This window comes from Scatophagus argus, chromosome 20, assembly GCF_020382885.2.
Source record: "Scatophagus argus isolate fScaArg1 chromosome 20, fScaArg1.pri, whole genome shotgun sequence".
Classification (NCBI taxonomy): domain Eukaryota; kingdom Metazoa; phylum Chordata; class Actinopteri; family Scatophagidae; genus Scatophagus; species Scatophagus argus.
Window position 1 is genome coordinate 10,099,648 of NC_058512.1, and position 26,479 is coordinate 10,126,126.

Here is a 26,479-nt window from a genome sequence, read left to right on the forward strand (position 1 = left end):
TAGTGCAAAATTTACACTGCATATACATATTCCAATGCTACACAATACTAAATTGAATTATATTACATTTAAAAGTGATCTGGGCCACAAAGCACACAGTTCTATGTTGATGTCTTAGCTGTTAATGCAGGGACACACACAAACACACATCTTTATGAGTTATATTTAATACAAATGATCACACAATAAAAAAGGCACACACAGGCCTGTCAAACTGTATATTTTTATTGTTTAATTGTTGTTTAAGTCGCATACAGTATAATCTCTCATTGGTTTCTATGTTGCTGAAGTTTGTGGACTGAACATCTGTCATTTTGTCGACCATCTTATTGACTTAGTGGTTAGTGGGTGGTGGCCTTGTTGATCAAAGTCAGTGCTGCTGATTTTACCAGATCTCCTCTGACCCTCTCCTCTGAACCTTAAAAAGGTTACATTTACAACTATAGTATATTCATATAGTGAATATTAATGTTTAGAGGGTATATTGTCCACATCATGGCTTTTCACACAGTTAATATGGAGACAGATTGTGCAAAAGGCCAAGGAGGATATTTCAATCAAATTTAAATATCTTAATTTGATTTTGATATTATAACTTAATCTAAAAACCTAATAACTGACAGTCACAGTAGGTAGATTTACCAATTCTGCTCTTGAATATTGCTCTCTCAGCTCAGCCAACAGTGTCATCTAAATCAAAAAAATAAATACAATCTGAGGAATAATGCAATTTTCAAATAGTCTACAATTAAGTCCAGGAAAGAATCTAATAGACAACTTCATTGTCTGTGCCTTAACTCCAGTCCAAGAAATATTAAGCCATATGCTAGATATGCTGAATCTGTCACATCTTGCATCCCCTTTGTTGGTTGTTCAGTTGTAGGAGGTGTGCTTGTCCTCATCAAAATATATAAAAATAGGCTTTTTCTTTTAAAAGGTAGATATGGTTTTAACGACATGTTGTTCAGCATTTGTTGTTGCCCAGCTAGGGTGACAGCGAGCATAAATAGCACAGCACGAAAGGACAGGAGGTGAGACACAGCAAGACAAGGGTAATTACTGAGTTGGACCCACGATACATCTCTGTAGACCTTTGCAGGTCTAAGTAAAAGCTTCTTTTTGAAAAACAGACAACCGGCTTTCACTTGATTCATCAACACTAGCCACAACTTCGAGAATTAACAATAATAGACCCATGCCCAAACATCTGAAATCTTCTTCTTTTAATGAGCAATGCATCTTTATATCATACTTCAGTCAGCATTGAAGTGCATTGATTAAAAAGTAAGTGCAAGTACAGATTCTGATGCATTCATTTTGACTAGAGGATTAAATTATTTGCAACGTCGCCCCAAAAATAGTCATTCTACAGGGGCACTCTGCAAAAGAAAACTGCTATAGTTGATGCTGTTTCTAACCTAAAAGATATATGCTTTTTTCTCATTTCAAGCTTTTAAAGTTATCTCTGAGTGACAGTGTGTAGGAGCGATTTTCATCTGCCGTTTGGTGTCAGTTCACTCCAGTCCATCAAACACAGCACTTTTCCTCAATATCACTGTCATGCTCCCTGACTAATATCTTAGTGGTTTCTCAGTTTGCTTTGAGGATCACGGCAACTGAATCAAGCCAGCAGAAGCACAAAGTCTGTGAGAAGCACTATTTTAGTGCAATAGTTTCACACATGATGACCTTGCCACCTAAAACTGGCTATCTCTGCATAGAGATGGAGTAGAGCTCTTATCATACCCCCATCGACAGGCCTTTAAGTTTTTACTGAGGGAAGCGCCATTATCTGTGGTCAAGTCACCAGAGCAAGGATAACATCTTTTGAGGTAATAAAAAACAAATAACAGCATGAAGTTATCCGTTAAAATGCATTGTCCCCAGTATCTCGGATTCTGTCATCAGAATTTGGATAATACTTGTTGAAACCATAAGGCTTTACGATAAATGCAACTTGGCCATATGATGGCAAAAGTCTTCATTGGAGGCATTCCCCTTGGACTCTAGCTGCTCTCGGAGGAGGTGGGTGGTGCTGTGGAGGACGACCGTCGTCGGGAGACTGACTGTGAGCGCTCAGGGCTGTGTTTGTCATAAGGCTGGAGCTGCACCTCCAGGAAGTCCCTGTGCTGCTGGCTGATGACCTGACTGATGAGTCCTGGCAGAGCCTGCAAGTTACTCAGTAGAGTCTCCAGCTTTGTCTCCAACAGGGCAATCCTTTTCTCCATGTCTTCTCCTCTCTCATTCAAGTCTGATATCATGTCATACATGATGTTCTGAGTCTGGAACAGGGGAGAGGAAACACACTCAGAGTGATTATTTTCCTATTTGATGGACAATAGAGTATGTGCCCATTATTGACACACAGGTTTACAGATAAAAACAAAACTTCAATAAATACACAAGAAAAAGTGTTATGACTTCATTCTATAAAGGAGAGGAAGGGAAATAGAAAAGATTAACTTTCTTTTAATGTCCCATCTCTTCAGACTGCAGACTGGCTTTAAATAAAAGAAAAACCCCATATGAATAGAGCAGTCATTACCAACTGTTAATTGTCTTCCACAAAATTAAGGGATATAATCACATATTTTTTCCAAGTCTGTCTGAAAGCAATACTCACATGCACATGTGCACACTGCACAAGCTTCATACTGTATACTGTGTAGTAATGTATGTTAAAGTACAGCTGAAGTCAATATGCTGTTTCAGCAATCTGAGTTACACCGAACAGGTGGGCATCTTCCAAAATCAGTCTTTTTACTTCTTTTCTTGTGCTTTAATTTACGGTACGTGCCAACTGAGGTAACAGCAGAGAGACAGTAACACAAAGATGGAATTAGATGAGAATTAACTACAGAAGACAAAAACCCATTCAATGCACATGTGGGCATGTAGGTATTGATTTAAGAAAAATATCTTGTGAGAACATGAAAATCCAGCTGAATTAACATATCATATTTTACAGTTAAGTAAATGTTTATTTTTACTGTACTGTCATGGAATTTCCTCAATTTTCCAATGACTGCCCCACTTTAAAATCTTGGGGGGAGCAGAGATTGAAAGCAAGAAAGTAAATTCCACATTTAAAAAAGGTCAGGAGGATATCAAGTTTTTTTATGACAAGGTACAACCTTGAGACCTCCTACTTTTTTGTTACAGGCTGTCTGAAAAGGGCAGATTTTATAAGACCAGTTTACAAGAGTTCATGTTTCCATGCGGGCTAGAGTACATTAGCCCATGACCTTGAGTAGACAGGAAAGGTGCCTGCTGATGATGCTTTCTGCTCTTTTGAATGCATCAGTCATCTGTTCACAGACCTTTAAAAATATACTGTAGCTGAGGCATTTTAACTCCAGGGTTCTGTACTTAGAAAACAGTCAACAACACGCTAAGAAATTCATGTCACATTTTGGATGAGGTGGGGGAGTGATGCTCCTGGAGGGCGGTTTCTGAGGTATTATTCAGTGGAGGACTAATAATCCCTGGCAGCCTACAGGCAATGCCATCTATCACTTACCTTGTCCTCTTCTGATTTGAGGCGGGAATAATGGGATCGGTTGTTTATGTGAATCAGTGAGCACTCAAGTTGCACTGACAGCTCTCAACCTGACAGCTAGTGGAGACAAGGGCTTCACTGTGTTGTATTCCTTACATAAACACATTACAACATTTAATCTTTAATTTGTTGTCATGTGCAAATTTTTTAGGGGATCACAATCGCATTTTGAAAGTTAAACAGTTCATGTGATGTTAATCAAATAGCTGAATGTATGGGGATAATATCTTATACAGGTATAATTCTTCTTCTGTCTGAGAAATGAATGGCACCAAGGCACAGACCTGCATGAGGACTGAACTAACTAAATCATGAAATCTAGCAAGAACACATTAAATAATGATGGCATAAAATGCTGGAGACCAAGAACAGAAGCCCATTAAACCATGAGGCAACAAATATCATAAATAGAGGATGAAACTGCTGCAGCAAGTCTATACGGTTATTAGAGATGCACTTCAACCATGAATCGACACAACCCACTAGAGAATTAGGAGAGAGGAGAGTGGCAGAGACTGTTTCAAAAGGCAGTTTTGCAATTGACATGTATTTTTGCCTTATTGGCAAAGTGAAAGAAATGCTGTGGAAAAAAAAACAACATTCGACCAAACAGTGCACCACTTAAGTCACATTAAATAAATAAATTAAAAAAAAAAATGCTGTATTAGACTGTAGCAGAGATAATGAGTTGAGGGGATACATCGTGATCTGAGGAATTTCTCATTGCACTGCAGTGGCAATGCAGCTGCCAATGATATGTTCAGCTCTATTTAGCTCCATCTTTCCACTGGGAGCATGAAGGGACTGGAGCTACACTGCCCTCCTATGGCAACAGGCTTTTACAACAGGTTCCAGCTTAGTGCCACTGGCTATAAGCCACCTTATCCAATGTCACATCCCAACTCTTTTTGCTGCTGTTTTACAGCACGAGGTGACTGGGCAGTATTAACTAATACCGTTCATGACATGCTGGCCCAGCTCCAGTTTGACTGTGGTGTACTTTTGAATGTCAAAGCGCTCTGTCTTTCTCTCCTCTCTTTCTCTGCCTTTATTTCTGGCTGAATCATCAGATCACAGTGTGTCTCCCTTCCCAGGTTACAGTTTCTGCTGTGTCAGGCTGGCGCGCTGCCTGGTCTTTCCCTAAGGTTTGTCAGCTTCTGTTTAGTGCATCTGGAGGCAAACATCAGAGAATGCATAAAGTGAAAAAACAGCACAGACACAAACAGGGGGGTTTCTTGTTATTTTCATTCAGGTATTCTCAGGCGAAGATGTCCTGAGGATAGTAGTTTACACTGTGAAATAAAATGTTATTATTTCAAACCCAAATGATGAGAATCTCAGGTGAGCGCAAACAACCAGAATCATCACAGATTTATTTTTAATCACCTTGTGAAAAGCCTGTCTGTTTATTTGACACCTGTAGACTTTGATTATATTAGAAAACACAACTAATTCAGCGAGTGAGCTAGCATGCATTGAATTTAGTCACACAAGGGAGAGAAACTTATCAGGATAGTGGTCTATCCTCATGTACAATGCAGCAGTAGACTGTTCAGTCTATAGCTTACCTTAGCAAGGTCCACTAGTGAGTTTGCTTGGTCATTCAGCTTGCGTTGCTCCATTTTAACACTTCTCAATCTGAACACAAGACCATTCAGAACCCAATAAATTAACGCTATCAGAGTTTTGTCATTAAATTTGTGCACACACAAGGCATACACACGGAGAGCACTCCTAGGACATGCACAGGATGTGTGTAGAAAATGCAGGGGTCAGTCTGTTTGGTTGAGTTGCATGCAAGTGGAAAGGAGACCACAGAGGTGGGGAGAGAGCTGCCACTGAGGAGAATGAAAACAGCTCTGCATCCTACTCAACCAATACATACAACCATACTCAAGGAATGACGAGGACTCATAGTATCAGAGCACCTAAGTGTAAACATGATTCATCGTGCTACTTGACACACACTAAAAATACCCACTGTTGTATCTTTAAAGTTCTCCTTCTGGTTATTGCTCTCTGTTTAAGATTGTGAATTATTTAGTCACTCAAAAGTGACAGATATCAAACATTGTTTTAACATGTTTGAACATAGAGGCTAATATTTAACTTGTGATTATGAGCTAACTTCACATACTTTCCTTTCGGCACTTTCTCGTACAAACATTTAAAAAAATGAGACACAAAAATTGAGAAAAATCTGGTCTTCACAATTAGGAGCTTGAAGGAAACCTGTTAGCCTTGCATCATGAATAGAAAATACCTCACTAGCTTTAAAAACAACACTTAAAACATTTCTTTTTCATCAATCAAAAATCATCCTGTTAAAGTCTTAACCCACCTACTCCGTACAACATGCGTAAATAATTCACATCTCCTGTTTAATTGGCTTCTAAAGCCCGTTTTTACTCATCCTCTCAGGGGGCTCCAAACAGCAAGTGTGCAGTATTGTAGCTTGTCAACCACACGTGGTTTGAAGATATTAAACAGTTTTTTTTTTTGTCCTGAATCACCCACGCATTTTAAATTAAACTGGGCACAATACACAGGCCAACATCAAGAAGGCAAGTTTGCCAACGTTTGATATTTTGATTAAATAATTACAATAATAATAATAATAATAATAAATCCTATAACTGAGACATGAATGCAGTGTGAGGTGATCATTAGGTTGTGTGTAAAACAGTAATGAAGATCGAGACGGGATTTAAGGGGCCCTTGGGGAGCTTGATAATTAGCTGAGATATGCCCATTCTCATGCAAGGCAGGAATTTCTCTGTTTCCTGCAGACAGGCAGATGTGGAGAGAAGATGACAGGTCAGACCAACAGAGGGGGCCACAGGCGTCACCAAAGGAAACTACAGGCAAGGGAAGACGTCCTGACAACTGAGGACTGAAATGCTTCATACAGAGTAGACTCTAAAGACAAGTACAGGATGCTATTACAATTTTTTTATTATTCAACTCATTGATTAAATTAAAGGAAAAGAAGGTCTCTAAAATGATGGAAGATAACAGATATTCAATGTTATATGACCTTGCAGTTGATGTAAGACCTGTTAAAATTAGACATTTCACAGTTGGATGACCAATAGCTGTCAGATGGGGTCGAAGCACTGGGCGGCTAAGAGGTCAAGATGAGGAGGCCCTGTCTTTTACATTCAATGTGTCTCTTTGCCTCAGTCAATCAATCCTCACGGGCAGTTCTCTTTGTGAATGGGCTCTCTAGACCTGCTTGCTATTCATCAGGGGAAAATGGCTATGCTAAGCTTTTCAATACCCTACTAAATCAAAGGCAATCTCAGTTAGTGCTGCGCCATATTTTTTTTCAACCGCTCCCGACTTGCTTTCTTTGTCATGACCTCTGTTTACCTCATTGTGGAGAGAAATGTTAATGTTTCAGTGGACAGGGTCGTTTTTTTTTCTTTCTATCCCTACTGACAGCTTCACGCTGTCGGTCACAGTTGCAGCCTCTCGGGCTGAAACAGGATTGCTCTGAGGCTTTACCTTGACCTTCATCTTAGGTCACTTTGCTGTTTCTCCAATCCACTGATCTCTGAGCTAACAAGCACTTACTGTCCTGCTTCTTGCTATGACTCCCACTTCAACCTTGTAGATGGAAAGGGACAGCATTCCCAATGGGGATTTACTGAGACGCTCCACTTAACAGATGTTATGACCTGAAACACACTGTAAAATATTTGGTTGCCTGTGTGCAACATCGTGCCTGGTGGATAAAATGCACAATACGAATGACCTCGGGAGTGTTTGAACAGTCTCTGTCGCAAACTGTGCTAATTCTTCTTAGTGCAGAGATGCATGACAGCATAACATAGCTGTATGTCTATGTTAATTATGCTGCTTACCAGCCATGATAACATCGCATCAGCGTCTTTTCTACTGTGTCATCCAACAGAGAAATGGAGGAAATGCTGCTGCAAATGTAGTAACAGGCGTTAACAATGGTTCCACACGCCGAAAGATGACCCCGAGCCCTCATCTGTACAAGCACGACTGCTAAATTGTATAACATGACTTGAGGGGCATTTTAAATTATATACTTGTGCTACTGCAGGTCTTTCTCCTGTAGAGCTCTGGTCGTCATCCTTCGGTAAGTGAAAGCACAGTTGATTGGAGTTTTAATCAGTAGCTTTCTGATTAAAGATCAAATTCTCATCACATCCATGCAGAAATGGAAAGAAAAACACCCTCCATCACCGATAACTGAAATTCACTTCATATGCTTCTATGGGTGTGTTTACAATGTGCTGCATGTGTCCATAATAAGTTATATGATGTGTTGGGCTGATTGATTAAAGCAGGTTGCATCACAAAATGTTGAAGATTGAGTGAATAATGCGAGACTGATGCGTACGATGTGTATCAAATTGACAAGCTACTTCGTCGAACAGACGTCTAATACCTTAAATGAAACAATCTGGTGACATTATGGTTTGTGTCATGTGAAACAATCGCAACCATTGCAAACAACAACTTTTTTTGCGGCATGAATTTCACTTATCAAATGAGGGGGTGCAATTTTTTTTTAGTCACATTATTGGGTTCAAGGGCAAGCTCTCGTTAGCATGCAAACAACAGGTCTGTATCTACGTGTGAGGCGAAGACTTACTTTCGAGCTCTATTGCATTGTGTCGACACAAACAGGAAAAAAAGGAAACATGAAGTAGACAAATGAATTATTACAACATCAGATAAACATATTCAGATGGCAAAATCTGTTTGCTCAAGTCTGGCTGCTGTAACCCTCATCTCTACACTGTCACTTCACCTCCGAACAGCAGCAACAATTTATTCTTGACTTTCTTCTTTCTGCAACCAATGTGTTATCATTCCCTGCTTCTGGCAGCTGCAGCTCTGCTTGCTCTCTAACTCTAATCCCTTTTTTTCCCCTTCACACTAGTCCTGGTTATCAGGAACAAAGTAAATAAAAAACAACCTTCCTGCTAACTTCAGTAAACATTCACCAAAGCAGACAGTGCCTCAAAGCGTCTATGGCTCCATTTAACAACTGTTTACACCTCACATCCTTTACAGTGACTGATGAGGACCGCAGAGAAAGGTTTTCGCACTGACTTGTAGCTTTGACCAGAGGAAACAGGCACGATGATATCTGACTTGATGTTTACTATTGCCTCATGACAGGTCAAGGATGGCTGTAGGCCTTTTCCAACCCTCCACTTGAGCAATCAGATCACTGTCATGGTGCTTCCTGTCCTATATTCATCTCAATCCAGAGTTTGTGTATTACATCCTGCACCACGGCTACGGGCAATGCCTTAAACTCACCAAGATAAGGCCTGTATACACACTACATCCTGAACAAAACAGAATCTTTAAAAGATGTAAGTGTGACGGGAGGATATCGACACCATGCTGAGTAGTTGTCCTTGCACACAGAGCTGTGAGTGACTTTTTTCCCATCCAGTCTGGTTCTATATAGATTTAGCTTTAGCTCAGAGGGATTTCCATTATTAGGCTGTCCTAAAGAACAGGAGGTGGACATGAGATGTTGTCATCACCGCTGCAAATTGCCTGAATGTGACAGCAAGGACATAATGACTCAACAAAGCAACCAACCAAAATGCTATGAAATAGCACAAATCTGGATGCGGGTTGCAGCAGCAGCAGACGGCTTGTGTATTTCTTGACCTTGTAATTAAACATCCTAATGTCTTTAAAACATAAACGCGTGTACAAAAGATTCATGAGCAAATAAAAGTCACACACAGGAGATCACAAAGACCCATATACATACATAAAACCACAGGAAGCAAATAAATATATAAAGAGATGACATTTTACCTGAGCATAAAGCTGCATAATAACAAAATAATTGTACATGTTGTTGTTCATAAAGCACTGAGTTGTTTGCCAGTTATTGAAAGAAGCCACAGACTGGATGTGCTTGTAAGCACCGTAGGTTGAAGAAAAACAAAAGCAAGGTGAGGCTAAAATCAATACTGTTTTGGAGTTAGATAGCACTTTGGGAGTCCTGGGGGACCCACTAAAAGACTAGCTGACAGGTAAGTGTCTGACCAGTTGCTGGAAAAGTAGAAACCTAGATGTGTCAGCCCCCGAAGTCAGCATGCAAACTGACATACAGCGAGAGACACAACACACAAGAGTTAGTCTGACAGCAAAAGGTGAGAGAGACGGCGAGAGATCAATATCATACTGCTGTGAATTCTGTACTTCAAGGTAGAATTCATTTTTCTTTTACAGGAATACTTCTGCAAAACTGAGGCTGCTGCAAGATGGACTTTGTCCACAATATACCCAGATCTTATGGGAAGTTTTCAAATTCTCACACAGAGAAAATACCATTTTACCAAGATAAAATATGCAACTTTCATTCAGCTCTTACTCTGTAATATAAATAGACTACAAGAACCACTAGTGCATCAGTGAACACTATGTACATACATTTTATTCCCTTGCATATTTTCCCACTATTTATGATCCAGAATCAACAGGCCAACTCATTATCACATCTGCAAATTTAAAGTTAGCCAAGTCGGGTGAACCTTGGTCAAGATCCTTCAATAATATGAGCAGATATATTTGCTACAGGTGTCAAACAATTCAGATTTCAGGTTGATGTTGCATTGGTGAACCCAGTGAACACACTGCAGGATAAAAGGCATTAGATCAGCATAAGCAGCAGGGATCAGGGCTCAGAGCGTGGTACCTACTGGTGAATGGCTTGGAGAAATTTCCTCTGGTGCTTCCTGACTCTGGCGTGGTCCATCTTCCTCACCAGTTTGGTGTTCTTATAGATGAGCCACGTCTCCCTGAGAACATTCGCAGCTGTGTTTTTCACCTGAAGTGCAGAAAAAGTCAAACATCTGGTCAAGAACGCAGAAAGCGGAAGCATCTGTTATGTCCGAATGACCAAATGCAGAGTTTTTCCTTACTCTTTTTGTCAGCTGGGTGTCCATCATAAAATTGTGGACATGTTTTTCAGCTTTGGTTAATTCCAGTTTCTTTGCCACCACAGCCACCACCAAGGCAGTGCAGCCAGCACCCTGTCAAATAAAAAGAATAGACGCGTAAATACACAACACAGATTTTCACTTGCTTGCCAACTATTTGTTTCCAGTCACGAAACATTAGTAGCATTAGTAGTAGTATCAGATATTTTCTGTCAGTTTTTCAAACATGCTGAGAAATACGGACTGGCAAAAAAAAAAAATATATATTAAATAATAAACTCTCTGTGTGCTACTCTGGTTTTCTCACCATAATGCCAGTCAGGAGGCACACTCCTTTCCCACAGTATGTGTTCGGGACCATATCCCCATATCCAATGGTAAGAAACGTGATTGAGATCAACCACATGGCTCCTAGAAAGTTGCTGGTTATGTCCTGGTTGTCATGGTACCTGCAATAAATAATAAATGTGACAGGTTGACTAAAGTTAATGCACCTGAAAAAAAAAAAAAAAAAAAAAAAAAGCAGATGAACTCCAGCTCTGCCTCATGACTAATTCTCCTTTTAAACAAGAAGAAAAAAACATCCAGTGTAGCATTGACCATGAGATTAAATACTCAGAATACAGAGGGGCTATAATCTTTTCATGTAACTCTTTCTATCTTGATGCTCAGACACAGAGTGAGCTCACTAAGAAGTATGTACATTATCTATTTTTATGCCTTATCTATGTTTCATGCAGAGCAGAGCAGCATAGCGTGAGAAACTGATCCAGGCACCTCTCGCAAGCTCTCACAGTCCACGCAGCGATGATCCACAGCGAGATGGTGAAGACCAGCAGCACAGTGCCGGGACAGATGGTCATGAGGGTCTTCATCACAAAGCGTGTGTTAAAGTTAATCTTGTTGAGTGCACCGATGCTGCGGGACGAGGCGTCTGTGAAGAGCTTGCTGTGCAGCAGCATGACACGAGCGATGAGGTACAGCCGCAGGAACATGGGGATGGACAGGATGATGTCCACATCTGCATCCGTCTTGGATGGCACATAGGAGTAGGCCAGACGTGCTGTCCAGGTGAAGGTGTAGTTTCCTGGGATGGGGTGGATGGCGCACACGAGGATCTCCAGGCAGATAAAGAAGATGCGCTCATATGTCATGGCTATCCTCCAGTCATCAGCTGCGTTGTCCACCATAAATAACTGCAAGGAAAGGGCAAGGTGAGGCCGATGGAGGGTCAAAACACAGGGAACAATTTCATCATGGTGAAACAGCAATCTACAGGAAATCATTAAACAATAAGTCACAAATAGCCTTGAGTCATGAAATCACTTTTTTTCAGTCACATTTTTTAAAGCCCTCAGCAGCTTTTTTCATATTGATGCCCATTAAAGACAAATAATATACTATACATACTAAATAATTGCATTTTCAAAAGAGCAAAATTGATCCAAAACAGCAGCTGGAGGAGGTGCAGCTAAAGAAAAAATATCTGTTATAATAATGTGACGAAGGCTGCAACGCTGAAATACCACGACTTTGTTTTTCTGAATACATTATCCAAAGAATCCCATGGTGTTGTAGATGCTTTCATGTTTTTTTTATCCTGCTCTGTCCTTGTAGACATTTGTTTCTATTCATTTCTGCACGCTCTTAATTACCTATCTCAAGCTACATGCATTCTCAAGTTTGATTTTAATATTAAAGTGACAATGGCTGTCTAGAAGGTGAGAGTTTATATAACACAGTATAATAACAATAATAATAATAGTAAAAATTATTCAATCGTTTCTTATTTTATCTTATAATTGTTGTTGTTCTAGCTTCTGCAATAAGGGGATTTAACACAAAGATATTTGAAGACATCAACTTGAACTCAGATATATAAAATTCTTCAATAATTGACAAGAATTACACGCAGTAATATGTGACTGTAGTAAGAGTAGAAGTTGTAAGATAAGCCAAATAGTCTCTCCACCACTCCAGGACACTGAATTGTGCTATAAATGTCCTCCCTACTCTGTTTTTCTCTCACAAAAAAGTGTTACATTAGCAGCATGCAGTAAGCATTTTCAACTTCAAAGCCTTATACTGATGAGAACATCTGCCGCCTCCACATTAGCATTAGGTTTTGGTCGCCTGGCCACCCCGACCAGAAGGCAGGACGTTCCACTGGGGACTTTGGTGTGGGTGGATTTCAACACTGCTCATCACTCTTCTCCGCCCTGTCCTCTGTCATATACAGCAGCCTCCTCACATGGCCTCACATGGCTGCTTCTGCTATTTCGTCCTCTTGTTCATCCCCTCCCTCCTCTTCATCACTTTCAGTCCAATTTGCGCTTATCTTCGACTGGGAGATAAACTGCTCAGTGTATTCACCCCGAACTAACGGCTGAGCCCGTGATCGCCATCGCCGACTCATTCACAGTGATCCCTGATCTTGCTTACAGTCGTAGATATGTTATCTCCATCTTACTCCTTTCATCTCATTTTATATTTGCAGGTGTAAGTTGAGGATTAAAAGCTATCAAACTGCATTAATTAATATCTACTTGTCAAACAATTCCTCTTTTTTGACACGGCACACTGATATTCCTCCACAGCTGCTCGTGCTCTATCCACTCAATCACCTCAAGGTCCTCCGCCTGTGTACAGACGGTCACAACTGGCAGTAGATATTTCACAAAACATGGCTGTCAGCAAATACAAGCGAGGATTCCTGGTGGCTGTTTTTTTTTTTTTTTGCCATGAGAGCAGAAGCCGCTTGAAAGGAGAGAAAAGAAAAACTGCACATGATTACATTTTGTCGAGAAGCTTCTCATTATGCTTCGTAATGAATTATAGCATGTCCAGCTAAGTCTCAGGATTTTAAATCAAAATATGCACATACAGTACAATGTTGCTGCTTAGAGTTTAGCTTCTTTCAGAACAGGACTGCACACAGGTCAATTCAGTATGTGAGAGGGCATGAATTAGTGTTTGAATTTTCAGTGACTTTTTTCCCCCACTCCATAAATACATGCCAACTATAAGAATTTAACATAAAATTCCAAGTTTAGGGACAAAAATTATTAGTAGGATTAAGTGGTGTCAGGAAAGGGGAAGGGTTATCAATTTTTTTTCTTTTTGCTGAGAGGAGGATGGTCTAAAACCTTCTGGGACAACAAAAGAATATCTTAAATTCTTAAATGATTTATATTTAATTTATACTGCAGGAATTACTGCAAAAACGTTATGACAAAAACATGATGTCTGTGCAGCATGGATCTGGGCTTTATTCTCTAGTTTCTAGAAAGGTCAATATGCCAATATATATCAGAAAGAATAGTAGTTTACAATAATTTTGGAAAATCTTAATTCCACTGCTAATGTATAACATGGGCTTTATGCAAATTATCGTGTCATTATGTTAAGCTTATATTAAGCTAACTGATATTTGGTTTCTCTTAACGGTTCAGGTCTGAAACATGCTGGATATAGTGATTTACATTCAAAACTACAATTTTAATTCTCTGAGAAATAAAGCATTCATAATATTCAACACACACTGGTGGCACACACCACAACTAGGCATCTAGCCAAATACTCTCCATTTAGTATCATTTGAAATTTCTCATTATAGAAGTAAAACACTGTCCCACTCCTGGAGGGCTAATGGGATCAGTGACCTAGATTGTAAATTTAGCAGCGATGTTACATAAAAATTGAATTGCTGAAACAGTCACATTTTTCACATCAAAAAAAAAAAAAAAAGCTCTTTTCGACATGTTCAAGGATAAAGAGAGAACATAGAAAAAAATCAATATTACTGCCCCTTTTCTCACAGACATACATGAATGCTCCACATACTGCTGTTTGACAGCTTCAAAGGCACTCCGACACTACAGCTGCCCATTAAGCTTTAACACACAAACTGCACTGAACCACAGTGCACACTTATTACAGCTTCTGAGCCAATTGCATGTCGAACAGCTACTGTAGAAGAAATATCATCTGTCAACAAGCTGGCACATTACAGTCAAAACAATTTACAACTAACACATGTCCCCAAACAAACGGTACAACAGTCTCACAAAGCCTCATTTGTATTTATTTAAAAGCTACAATCAAAGTTTCCCTCAAACACAGAAAGCACATGAATTAAATTTTTAGAGGCAATTGTTCATATCAAATGAATGACGCTGCGCTCCTTTAACAAACTGACATCTGTCAGAGAAGTGTGTAACTCTAACCACAGCTCGTCTTGTTCGGCTTTCCAAGTGAGTGTAATGTAGACATGGAAACACAAGCTGTGACTCCAGTCTGCTACAGTTTCTTACTTACAGAATTAGGGCTTTGAAAGCAGCTAAATCTATTGTTTGCACACAGCACAAGCAGCGTTTTATTTTACGTTTTAAACAACAAACCCGTCCTGTCAAAAGCAGTTACAAAGTTTGTTACCTCAAAACAATGTAATTAAACATTTAAGCGCAGGTTGCATAAGGAAAGCCTACTTGGTAGGTAAAAGCAATTATGGTAATGGATGACCTGAAACACAATACTCAAGGGCCCTTTACCTCAGAGCATCAAATATTCCATGCCAGAGGCAAAACCAACGGTTATGACAGAGAGGTGGAGGAAACTATATCTGCAGTGGAAAAACCTGAGTGTTTTAAATCATGTCAAAAGTATAATAGAAAGGAAGACACTGAGAGTCAGCCACGATAACACACAGTTCACAAGACAGGGCACATTAGTTATAGGAGGCTGACAAAATAAACATAGCAACTAAAAGGATTTTAAATTTGAGTAACTTCATTGCAGTTAAAATTGTGGGTGTTATTTAGACAGCAACATAGAAGACTGTAGACTTTCAGTCAGCACTATGATATTTGAGTTTTTAAAACAACATGAAGTAACTAATAGAGGTTTACAATAGGAAACTACCTCTGCCCAAATTCAATCATGTCATGTACATTTTTTCTTAGTAATTGTTTTAAGATAAAATAAGATAAACCTTTGTTAGTCCTGTAGTGGGGAAATTCTCATATTCATAGACATACAGAAGAAATCATGCAAATGGGTGTACAGAGAAACAGTTATTTTCTAAAATGTCAGAAAGGACGATTATTATTTTGACCTAAATATTAGTGAGGTGAATCAGACACATCTAACAGCAAGGAGGGGATAATCATAAAGGAGAAACAATATCGAACTCACGCAAGCTGCATCAACAAAGAGGAAAATCAGTTCACACGGAAGTTACAAAATTCAGTTACTTCACCCAAACAACAAATACAAACAAGGGCCTCTCACTAAACTTTAGTGGGAAACTGGCAGAGACTTCTGCCTTTAAACCAATTTTATTGGCAACGTTAAAATATATTTTAATTATAGCCTCTGAATTGTACAACAGATCTCAGACAACAGACAGCCAATACGACGAGCAAATCCAGTTGTCACTGGTTTCTCTCAGATTGTTTTCTGATGGACAGTTGAATCACGAAGAGAGAGACAACACAGCAGAATATGTCCTGAGATGCATGTCCTGCATCTACACTGGGCAGTTTCAGGGGGCCTCACCTGCGATGCTAGCTGGGTTGGTTACTAGTTTCACTACGCTCAATATAACTAATGGAATCCAGCTCAATATTTAATCTGTGTAATGTGGAGATGGGAACGTATATCTTGTCACTGAGAATGAAATCGCTCAATCTCATTAGTGAATTAGGTTGAGAGGTTCAGCCCAATTAGACATTAATGTAATACTTTATTTATGATATCAAAGCGAGCCACTAAGAGACCACTTTGCAGAGTAAATCTGAAGCCAGTGCAGTTTCAGTTGGCTTTTGTTTGTGAAATTAAATCTCACATTTGCATATACACTCTTCTATACAAGCGAAGTAAAGCCTCTCTGAGCCAAACTAAAAGCTTGTATAAATCTTTCTTTAAAGTGATGCTGCTGTGGCCAAACAGCACACATTAATAATCTAAAATTCACCCGCATGTTTAAAGTCACATGCAGAGCACAATTTAGTAAATGATATCAATAAATAATCTTTAGGATTCTCAACTCTTTGTGAGGCTGGGTATCTCTGGCCTTAAAAGCCTGAGCGTTCAGTGAAAACACTGAGGTCACCAGCCAGTGGTGGTTATCTGACTCCAGTCTGCAGTCTCAGGTAGAGGACAGATTTCACTGTGAGAAATGCAGAACGTCTCCTGCAGTTACACCGTATCTCTGACACATACACACCACCCAGGGGTAGTCGGACAAGCACGGCCAAGTTTGAGTTTGGCAGGATTTGCTGGCACAGTTTGGGCGATGTGTTGTTATTTTATCTTTTCTGCAGATTGTAGAATGTAATGCTGTGTGACTGTGAAACATCAGTGCTGACTTTTATCACCAAAGTACACATCAAAGACAGAACAGCCCCCAAAGCGTTTTGCATTAGTTTAAGAAAACTCAGCAGAACTGTCATCACAAGGTACAACGACATAGCAATGGCCTTAACACAAATGCCCCTCGGCAAAGCGCCTTTGATGTGAGAAGAAGAGAAAACTTTCAAAATGTCAGCTTCTGTCTGTTTGGGAATAAGGTGAACTCATCAACCATCCCAGCAGCAAGAGCAGGAAAGATGCTCCCAGCTCATAGTTCATATTAGACTTTGACAATGACAAATCAAAGTCATGAAGCAGCTGCAGACTCTAACCTCTCCATTTCCACTTGTACTCTACAATAAGTCGCAGCCTGCCAACACAGCAAACTCAACTGAACTAAAAAGCCTAAAGATTTCTCGGGCAGATTGCCAGCTGTCAACAAAAGACATCTCTGGGACTCAATCAAGCCTATATCACTTCAAGGAGAAGTATAAAACGATCCTGAATGACATCAGTGTGTGCACAGTAGGTTTAAACATTGATATTGTTTCTCCCATTTGCAGATGCTGGGACTAATTTGAGGACATTTATCAGGACACATTGTCTCTGTCTGTTAATGAACTTGGCTCAGTAGGTCAGACATCACTGCCACTGCAGCACAGCAGATGTATCCTTAAACAATTCAAATGACAGCTGATGTCTAACATCTATGCTGTCTGACCTGACCTTCTGAGTTTTCAGTCAGTCTGAGGTGAAAAAACCTTCCTGTTGTTATGCCCTATAAGAGATGAGAGGGCATGGTCTTCAATAAGTTTGACAAGTAAATCAGTTTTAAGGGGCTCAAAGTGGTGTGGAAATATTTCATCATCCTGCCTTATGCTTCTTCATCTGACAGGCATCTGTGAGTACACATGGATGTGCATGCATAATCTATTTCACTGCAGGAGCAAAATTTCCCACATGGAAAAATGTGCACCAAAAACAGCACTCTACTGATATTCCAAACACATCAGGCTCAACAATTGAACCACAAACCAAAGACATTACACAGAATAACACAACTGAAGAACTGAAGAACACGAAGGTGATAATATGCTACATATGGTGTCAATTAGTCAAAAGGTTTGCCATCTGAAATTCTTGTACATGTCAGATTCAATTTACTAGTCATACAGGCAGTACAGCACAGCCTATGAAGATAGATGTACAATATCTGTGACTCTGGACGAGCTTTGAAAAGTCTGACAAAGTTACTCATGTGGGATCAAGCTTGGGTCTAAAGACTGCAGAGTTTCAGAAATGGTAACTCCACCAGTTTTACACATCAAAGTCTGTCTACCAGTCTTGGCTAGTACTGCTCCATATGAGAAAAAGTTAAAGCCCCAGACAGAGCTGGGCGAAGTCTCACAAATGTCCTCAAATTAGAAAGATGTGAACTTAACAGACGAGAGGTTACCAGAGACTTGTGGCTCCAGGCTACATTAACAGCTACTAGCAAAGCATTCCCAAAGCTCTGACCCAACTGTTAGTTGCTGAGCTGGATTGTGGGTAATGTAAATGCCCGGTTTTGACAAGAGAGAAGAAAACATTGGATAAAAAAGACAAAATATATGTTTCTTCAGATTTTTTTTGGAAACTCTCCATTGTGAGTCTGACTGAGATGAGATCAGTAGAGAACTCTTTTAACAGCAGGCGTCTGTTACAAACTCACATTATGAAAACAAGCAGAATCTGATAAGCATCAGAGCTGAAACAATTAATCTGCCTGTTGAACAGTGAAACACACATGAAACTGAATCACATTTCTACCAAATGCAAGTCAAAGAAATAAAGAAAAAAATTAGGAAGGAAACACATCCAGCGTCAATGTGTGTGTCATTAGCGAGACGGATTTAGAATTAATTTGTATGTGTGTGTGCATGTGTGTGCATGCACATAATGTATGTCAGTCTGTGAGAACCAAGTAATGAAAGGCTAGCAACAAGAGGCACAAAAGCCCCTCAGGCGGGGAAGGAAAGGAGCAGCTGGTGCGGTGGAACTGGAAATAAAAACACTGGATGTAAATAGTAAGATAAAGTCAGTTTCCAGGAACTGACTGATAAGTTGTTCCAAAAAGGAATCGATGAATTACAAAACAGACCTTATAATCAACTCATACACTGAGAGAGAAGCAGAAGGGAGTGAGTGAGACTGCAGTGACGTGATGATGTTTTCTGATTCGTTTAAGTGTTCAGGCCTTGAGTGTCTGAATAAATTGTATATAAATCTTTGTGGAGAGGGGATATGTGGTGAAAAGTGCAGTGCGGTAATCAACTCTGAGGCAAACAATTGCCTTAATAAAGTTTTCTAGGTCAGCAAAAGAGGAAATGTCTTTATTGTGAAGACAGCGCTATCTACGGTGAAAAATGTTTTGGATATTGACGTGACTGTCAGAGGAGTCTGGATCAAAGAGGCCTGAAACAGCCTTCCTGTGGAGTAAATGTGCAGCTACTGATGATTAAACATGGGAAGAAGAGTTCATTTTTAGAGCTAAAATGAAACAATCAGCTCATCTGTAGTGAGGGAAAGAATACTGCTTCACAGTCATTTTTAATGTGCAATATAGAGGTATCAAATGTTTAAATACTGCTGTCAGGACCATATTTGTGAATACAAACATGTTGCTAGAATATATAGAAAATGCTTCAGACTTTTCAGAGAGAAGCTTACAAGCATTTCCCAAAATCAGTGTGCAACCCATAACACCTAACCATATGCATCATTTATCTACTGAACAAGAAATATGATCCTTTATTCCTTATGGAAGGAATACATTTCAGCAACTGGAAGTATTTACAATTCATTGCTTAAGTATTTCACTGGTTTATTGTTAACACGGAGCACAGACTTACAGCTGAGTAATGACTACCAGTTTAACACAATCACTAGGCGGAATCCTGCTGTGATGAAGTATGCACCTTTGCAACACATTACTTACACCTAAATCGTTACATATTTTGGCATCAAGGAAAGTTTGCACAAGCAAGAGGTGCAAAAAGCTCCACTTGTGAATTAAATAATTTACACAGGATTAGAGCAAGAAGGTGCAGAGGCCGAGAGGGGGAAGGATGAATGTGACACTGTGGTTCAAACGTACAGTATGCTTTCTAATTTATAACCAGCTACTGAGAACTGTCTGTAGGGGAAATGAAACCACTTCTGTTATGCACTGAAATATGGTAATGATGTCTGTGCATTTCTATCATCCCTCATAAAGAAAGGTTTACAATGACACATCTGAAGGGAGCAACACATTTTACTGTTGGGCTATTTCAATAACTGATACTCCCCTGGGACCTGTAAGTACTAAATCTACCAACAAGGCTGATGAATATAGTGCAGCTAATGCAAACTATAAGAGCCTAATGTTTTGTCCTAATGTAATATGTTTTACTAAAACCTATTCTACATTTTAGAGCATATAAAAACAGCTGGATCAGCTCCTACAATTTAACTAAAGGCATTAAAAAGAAAAATCACCATCTTGTTTAAAAGTAAGGAAATCCATTAACATGATTAGACATGGTGTTGTTCAAGATTGGAGAAAATGCTTAAGCTGATGTTTTCCTTTTAACTTGATTTAATTTAAAAAAAAAAAAAAAAAAGAAAAAGATAAGAAAGTATCTAATACATGAAAGCTTTCTGGCAACGTATGTCAACCGTGCAGAAAGTGGCCTCGTTAATTTTGTGGCCGCAACGTGAGACACGAGTGCTGAAGCGCAGGAAGAACTGTAAGTAATGCAACAGTGCTCTGAGGCAAGGTCATAAAGCTGTCCGAGTGCTGGAACATCTCAGTGGAGGCTGACAATCTACATTCATCCACGAGTCCAGTGAGGAGTTCCCAGGTCTTATCAAAGTGTATAATGAAGTGTTAAATGGCTTTAAAAGCTGATGGCCAGTCTTCTGTTGTCATCCATGCAGTCACAGGGCTGTGGATTTTCATATTTTTAGTAAATAATAATAAAGTTGTTAAAGCCTTCCACAAATTTCATTTTGGAAATTAATTTTATCCCATGCTGCAGAGAAACTGAAATTCAACACTTCACTCGCTTTCACAAGAAGTTATTTGCTTTGGTAGATTTGTAAATCAATAAAGAACATCTTTTCCACATGCTCAGAGCAATTTTTCAGACCTATTTGTGACATCCTGTAAAGTGCAGGTGATCATAAATATTCACATTAAATTGGACATCATTAAATGTGACGAGACATTCACTGTTAGAGCAGACTACAGACCCTTCAACACCAACATTCAAAGAAGAAAAAAAAGGGTGTTTCAACATTACCTGTATCTCTCTTGCATGGTATATGATAATCAGCCCCAGGAGAATGATTGTAGAAAGGCTTATCAGGCATTTTAGAGCTAATGAATACAGGGACTCCTGGAAAAGAGCAACAACACTAAAGCCAAACAAGACACAACATCATGACATGAAATCACATTCCTACATGGTAAACCAGCTGTTGTCTGGGGGGGAAAAAAGAATACATTTATGTAATAATTCAGCTTGTTAAGGTCTGCTGCACCAAAATCTCACATGTGATATCTTTTTGTATTATTGGGATTCTCCTTAATGGTTGGGCAGCAGTGGGCCTTCTGGCCTTTGTGGAACAATGTGACTACATGGGACACTTTGCAGTGAGCCCAGACCCTTGTTGCTATTTGTTATTTAAAGTGGCTGCTGTTCTATAACACTTTTTGCCACAAGTTTTGGTTTTTCCAAATTAAAGGGCTCGCTCCGTCAGTCTCATGCCACCAAATTAACTCCGGGCGGCATGGGCTTTGAGAAAATACGCACCTTTCCATAGGCTCCCCATGAGAGTTCAGTCTCTATAACCATAACAACGATCCCAAACATCCCAAAGATTAAAGCATAGTCGCTGAGTCGCTTCCTTTTCTCAAACAGGGCCCTCCTGTGCCCGAGCTTTTCCCCAATGTTCTGGTTCTTCTTTTTACCCGATTTACCGCCGCTGTGGCTGCAGCCGCCCCCTCCGTCTCCCGATGCGTAAGGCATCAGGGTGGTGGAATTATTCTCCGGCTTGGATACTAAAGTGTCCGACGCATCTGCGGCTGAGATGGGCTGCAAAGGCTGGGACTCGGAATCAAACTCGTGTATGTTTCTGCGGGACGAGCTCAAGTTGCTCAGCGGCCGCATTACGCCGCCGTTGTATCTGCAGCTGCTCATGGCTATTTCATTGTAGGAGTTACTGTCTTTGTGGCTGCTGCCCAGGCTGCCCCGCTGCCTATCGCGGCAATGCTGCTGCTGATGGTGAGGATGATGATGCCTGGATGAACTACCATGACTAGAGGGTGTGAACTCGCAGACGCTGTACTGGCAACCTTGCCTCGAAGACGTTTCCGAAGGTGTCCTTAAAGTTCCCACAGTGGTCGGCGACGTCCCGCGAAAGACGAGGCTTTTTCTCGCATCACAGGTGCAGTTATTGCAGGTGCAGCATTGGTCGTGCTGCTTGCCGAGCCGATCCTCCCGTCCGCAGTAGTGCTGGTACTTACAGTGCTGGAACTGCTGCTCTGAAAAGAAATCGTTCTGCAGCTGCAATGGGGTTTCCATGTCAGTGCTGCTGTTTAAAGCAGCAGTCGGGTACCACAGAGCACCCGTCGAAGGGCGTTAAGGTACTTACGGGACGACAGAGCGGTTGCTTGAATAGACCCATTTCGGCTCCGGTAGAATGTGAGCGGAGCTTCCGATTGGGCAGAGGGGGGGACCAAAACAACTGGCTCGACGTCATGAACAGGTTGCCCACCCTTGTTTCGTTAGGATCAACAGAAAATAAACTGAATTTTTGATTTTTGACATTTTTTGGGAGCTCAACCCGCACTTTTACACGCCATTACAGAGTTGAGCTAATAATAAATATGCAGCAAAAGGAGAGTAAAAAAGTACCAAACAAAACATAATTTTTTGCTTTTTTAGTGGTTTTAAATGTCACACCTCTACCCTGCAACACCCATCAGCCTGGCCTATCCATAAATTCCTGACTGAGTCCCCATTTATTGACTTCATAGGAAACACATGCTGTCACCGCTGATTTACAAACTGCTGGTTTCTTTCAGCCCATTGGCCGCTGACCACGTGACCGTGCGGGGCCTGTAGCACCTATACACGGCCGTGGCTCGCGTCTGCAGCCACAGATTGATGTGACCGCTGGTGCTTGCGTTATTAATGGAGTAGAAGAGTTATATCACCCTGAGGAAATACAGCCAACTGCCCGAGATTGAGCAGCTATAGAGGCATAAACCAAAGACTGAAAACCCAATCATCCACACGTCCTGGCGTTGCAGCAGCAACAAATTTAGTCTTAAGGCTGTTAGGCTGTATTGGAGTTATGTTTTTGTATTTGTGGTGGGATTTTAGCCAGAGCTGTTCACAAGGCTTTGCCTGCTTCAGCTGCATTGGAGTCGTTAAGTTGTCTCTCTGTTTCTACGTATATCATCTGATCATCGTAGCGGCAAACAACATTAGAGAAAAGAAACATCTGCAAAGTTGCAAAGGATGAGTTTAACTTAAAGAAATGCGGTATAACACGACATGTGAATGTGTGTTGGGGTTTTTTTAAACAGGAACCTGGAGCTGGCCGCGGTGCTGAAAGTTACTTCATGACGGACCGACTTTGAGCACCGTGGACAGCCCCACTCGCTCATTGATCACTACCATCCCTCTAATAAAACAATCATTCTGCACAGGATCGCAATGCGCACTTACTCCTGATTGGCTGGATCCACATGCCACGTGACACCTCCCACCTTCTCGAGGCAGAGGGTTAACCCCCCCCCCCGACACCTCTGTGTGTGGAAACCAGTGAATGAAAACAGTCTGCATAAATCCAAGCCTCTGGATGGACACAGTATCCTATCCGGGTAACATTCGAGCTGCGTTATTATCCTGTAAGGGCACATCATGGGACAGCTGTGATGGAGGATGCGGTGATCTTTCTATACGTATCTTGGTAAAAGATGTATCTTGGTAAAATTCCACCCAAAGTACTCTGTATATTTTCTTCATTCAGCCCTGTACGTTCCCACCCTGTTCTGGTTTTGCCTGCAATTTAATCAGAAACTCCCTAATCACTGCCTCAGCAGTTTTACCCCCATCACAGTTATGAAATTTGTTTCATGAATCTGAAAGTTAATGGAACTTTACCGAATATAGCCTCAGAGATGCCGTCTATCTAATTTTAAAGTCAAGTTTCTCATAAGTATTGTTTAATCTGGTAGGTCCCATTGAGACTGGGAGCTCAATCTCAAAGATGACATGTAAAAACATATAAGAGGATACCGAAGAACAAAAATATAAAAATACACCTAAACATAAAATAAAATAATAAAGATCTATAATTATTCATATACGTGCACACACACCAGGGTCCTGCTCAGGATCTGTGATGAGTCTTGTGATAAGTTCAACGAGGGTTCTGAAAGCCAGTTATTTATTCAGTTAGAGATTTATTGTCAAGGAACTGTAATTAGTAGAAGTGAATTCATATTAGTCATCAACAGATTAGTCATTCATATTCTGTGTTATTTCCTGTGGAACTAGTTGTTACACCCCCTAGTGGTGAAAATAACAGTGCACTTGAGAAGAAAGAAACAGTCAACAGAAACATAATCTAACATGCTGGTTCACAAAAGCCACACCTAAGAACTTTATTAATTAATCTACAAACTGACATTTCACCATTTTCAGGATAAAACCATGTTTCATTCAGATGATATGTACACTGCAGACTGGGGTTTCAAATCACATCTAAATAGAAGGTGTAGACAGCTCATTCACAGTCCAGGAAAGGCTTTTAACATTCACAGCTTGCATTGTAATAAGTCTGCAGGATAATTCAATAATGTATCCTAAACAAGATTACTAACTCAAATCCCTCATGCAAATAAATGAAAATCCGTAAATATAAATGTATAATACAGAGAATAAAATAATTTGAAACACATATTCATTTTAACTCTGTTGTCTGATTCCTACTGAATATATAATGTAGACATATGGATGTTAGCTGCCTTTCTTTATTGTAAATCACTACTAGCTCTTATTACTTTCATCCTGCAGCAGACCAAGCAGTAGTGAGCCATTTCGCCAAAGGTTCATGAATAAAAAGTTTGCGCCATAGTTGTTACTGTTCAGCCTTGTAGTGCTTTGTGCTGCTCTCTCCAGTCTCCTTCTGATGTACCATAAAAGGAAACATAATGCCGCCTCACACAATTACAGAGTCAGCACCACTTCACTCCCCAACACCATGTGTTTACTTACTGGACTGTGTTTTGATCATCTTGACAAGTAGGCAGAAAAATGCAAAGTGAGGCGAGAAGCAAAGTGAACAGCCTGCTTACATTGACAATAACAGCCACTCAGATGCCCAGCTGCCATTTCCCTGTTTCCTACTGGTCCATTAAGACCAACAACATCAAGAACACCCTTGACCTGAATAGCCCCTTTCTGAGAGCTGTGTAGATTCTTTACAAACCTTTTCACTAGGAGTCTCCTCTCTAAGAAACATTTGTGCAAGAGTATTACTATTATCATCACCATGTGTTTTCCTACACTTTCTGTACATTCATGTATACTGGGAGCAGGCACATCACATGTAACAGAACATAATGACAGGCTATCCAAATAAACAAATAATTAAGAAAGGGCAACCCTGGTCTAAACCATGGCAAGGATGTTGATGACATAGGACAGAAGTGAAGGCGAGGGCTCTCCAAGAGTCCAGTGGCGGTGGGTGGTGTAACAGGCAGGACTGCTCTGGAAAGTGACAAGGCTGGAGATCAGAATTGGAGTCTGGCAGCTGGAGTGTTGGACCAGAGAACAGCAACTGGGGATCTGAGCCAGAGGCAGGTAACAGGGCTACGGAACTGATGACTGGCGATAGGACTGCAGGACTGGAGGCTGGTGGCTGGGAGACTACCAGTGGAGACAGAGAAAAAGGAAGCTGCTGAAACAAATCCACAGGGAACTGCTGCAGCACAGGAACGGGTGAATAAAGAGTTGTGACAGATACAAGATGATCATGAGAAATTAAACGAGTTTTGTAATCTTAAGAAAGATTCTTACTTTTGGTTTTATGTAAACCCTTCTGAACTTTCTGGAGTTTGACCTCATGGCCTAATAATCAGGTTTTTGGTGTCTTAAAAAGCTAGCAAAACCTTTTGATTGCAGAAACTGTAGTTCTTGTTTGAAGTTAGTGAATTCAGTCTAATTAAATTTTAATGGTCACGTAGTTGCTTGACAGTTTGAAAGTCCTATTCCACAATGCAACCGAATTATAAATTATTAAAACACAGAGAAAGCACCTGAAAGTGTTGATTTCTTGCATCATCATGAGGAAATGAATGTACATATTGTATCAAAACAGAGTGTATTCCTCAGCGATTTGGTTCACTATATTAGTATGATTTTTCTAGTGAGGACAGTCAAAAGACTTAGCTTTCCGAGACTCCTCCAGGTGTTTGCTTTGGAGACCACTGAACCTGTAGCCTCTCTGGTCCTGTCTGCTGCTCCGAAATAGAAGCCAGCCTTCTGGAAAGCCAACATTTTCTCATCCATTTCAT

At 40.3% G+C, this 26,479-nt stretch overlaps 1 protein-coding gene across 2 annotated transcripts; it reads right to left on the minus strand.

Moving 5' to 3' along the window:
- Positions 1–226: 226 nt before the first annotated feature.
- kcnn2 (potassium calcium-activated channel subfamily N member 2) lies at positions 227–22,861 on the minus strand. 2 transcript variants are annotated; one of them, XM_046375771.1, is made up of 9 exons: positions 21,702–22,861; positions 21,189–21,284; positions 11,290–11,708; positions 10,820–10,961; positions 10,495–10,605; positions 10,273–10,400; positions 8,190–8,198; positions 5,128–5,197; positions 227–2,282 (listed from the first exon to the last, which is right to left on the minus strand). In XM_046375771.1, exons 1-9 carry the CDS (start codon positions 22,470–22,472, stop codon positions 2,007–2,009), a joined length of 2,022 nt encoding a protein of 673 aa, XP_046231727.1. In that variant the 5' UTR covers positions 22,473–22,861; the 3' UTR covers positions 227–2,006. The 2 variants fall into 2 exon arrangements, with proteins under 2 accessions (XP_046231727.1, XP_046231728.1); XM_046375772.1 differs by lacking the exons at positions 5,128–5,197; positions 8,190–8,198 and having other exon boundaries at positions 2,112–2,282.
- Positions 22,862–26,479: the final 3,618 nt, after the last annotated feature.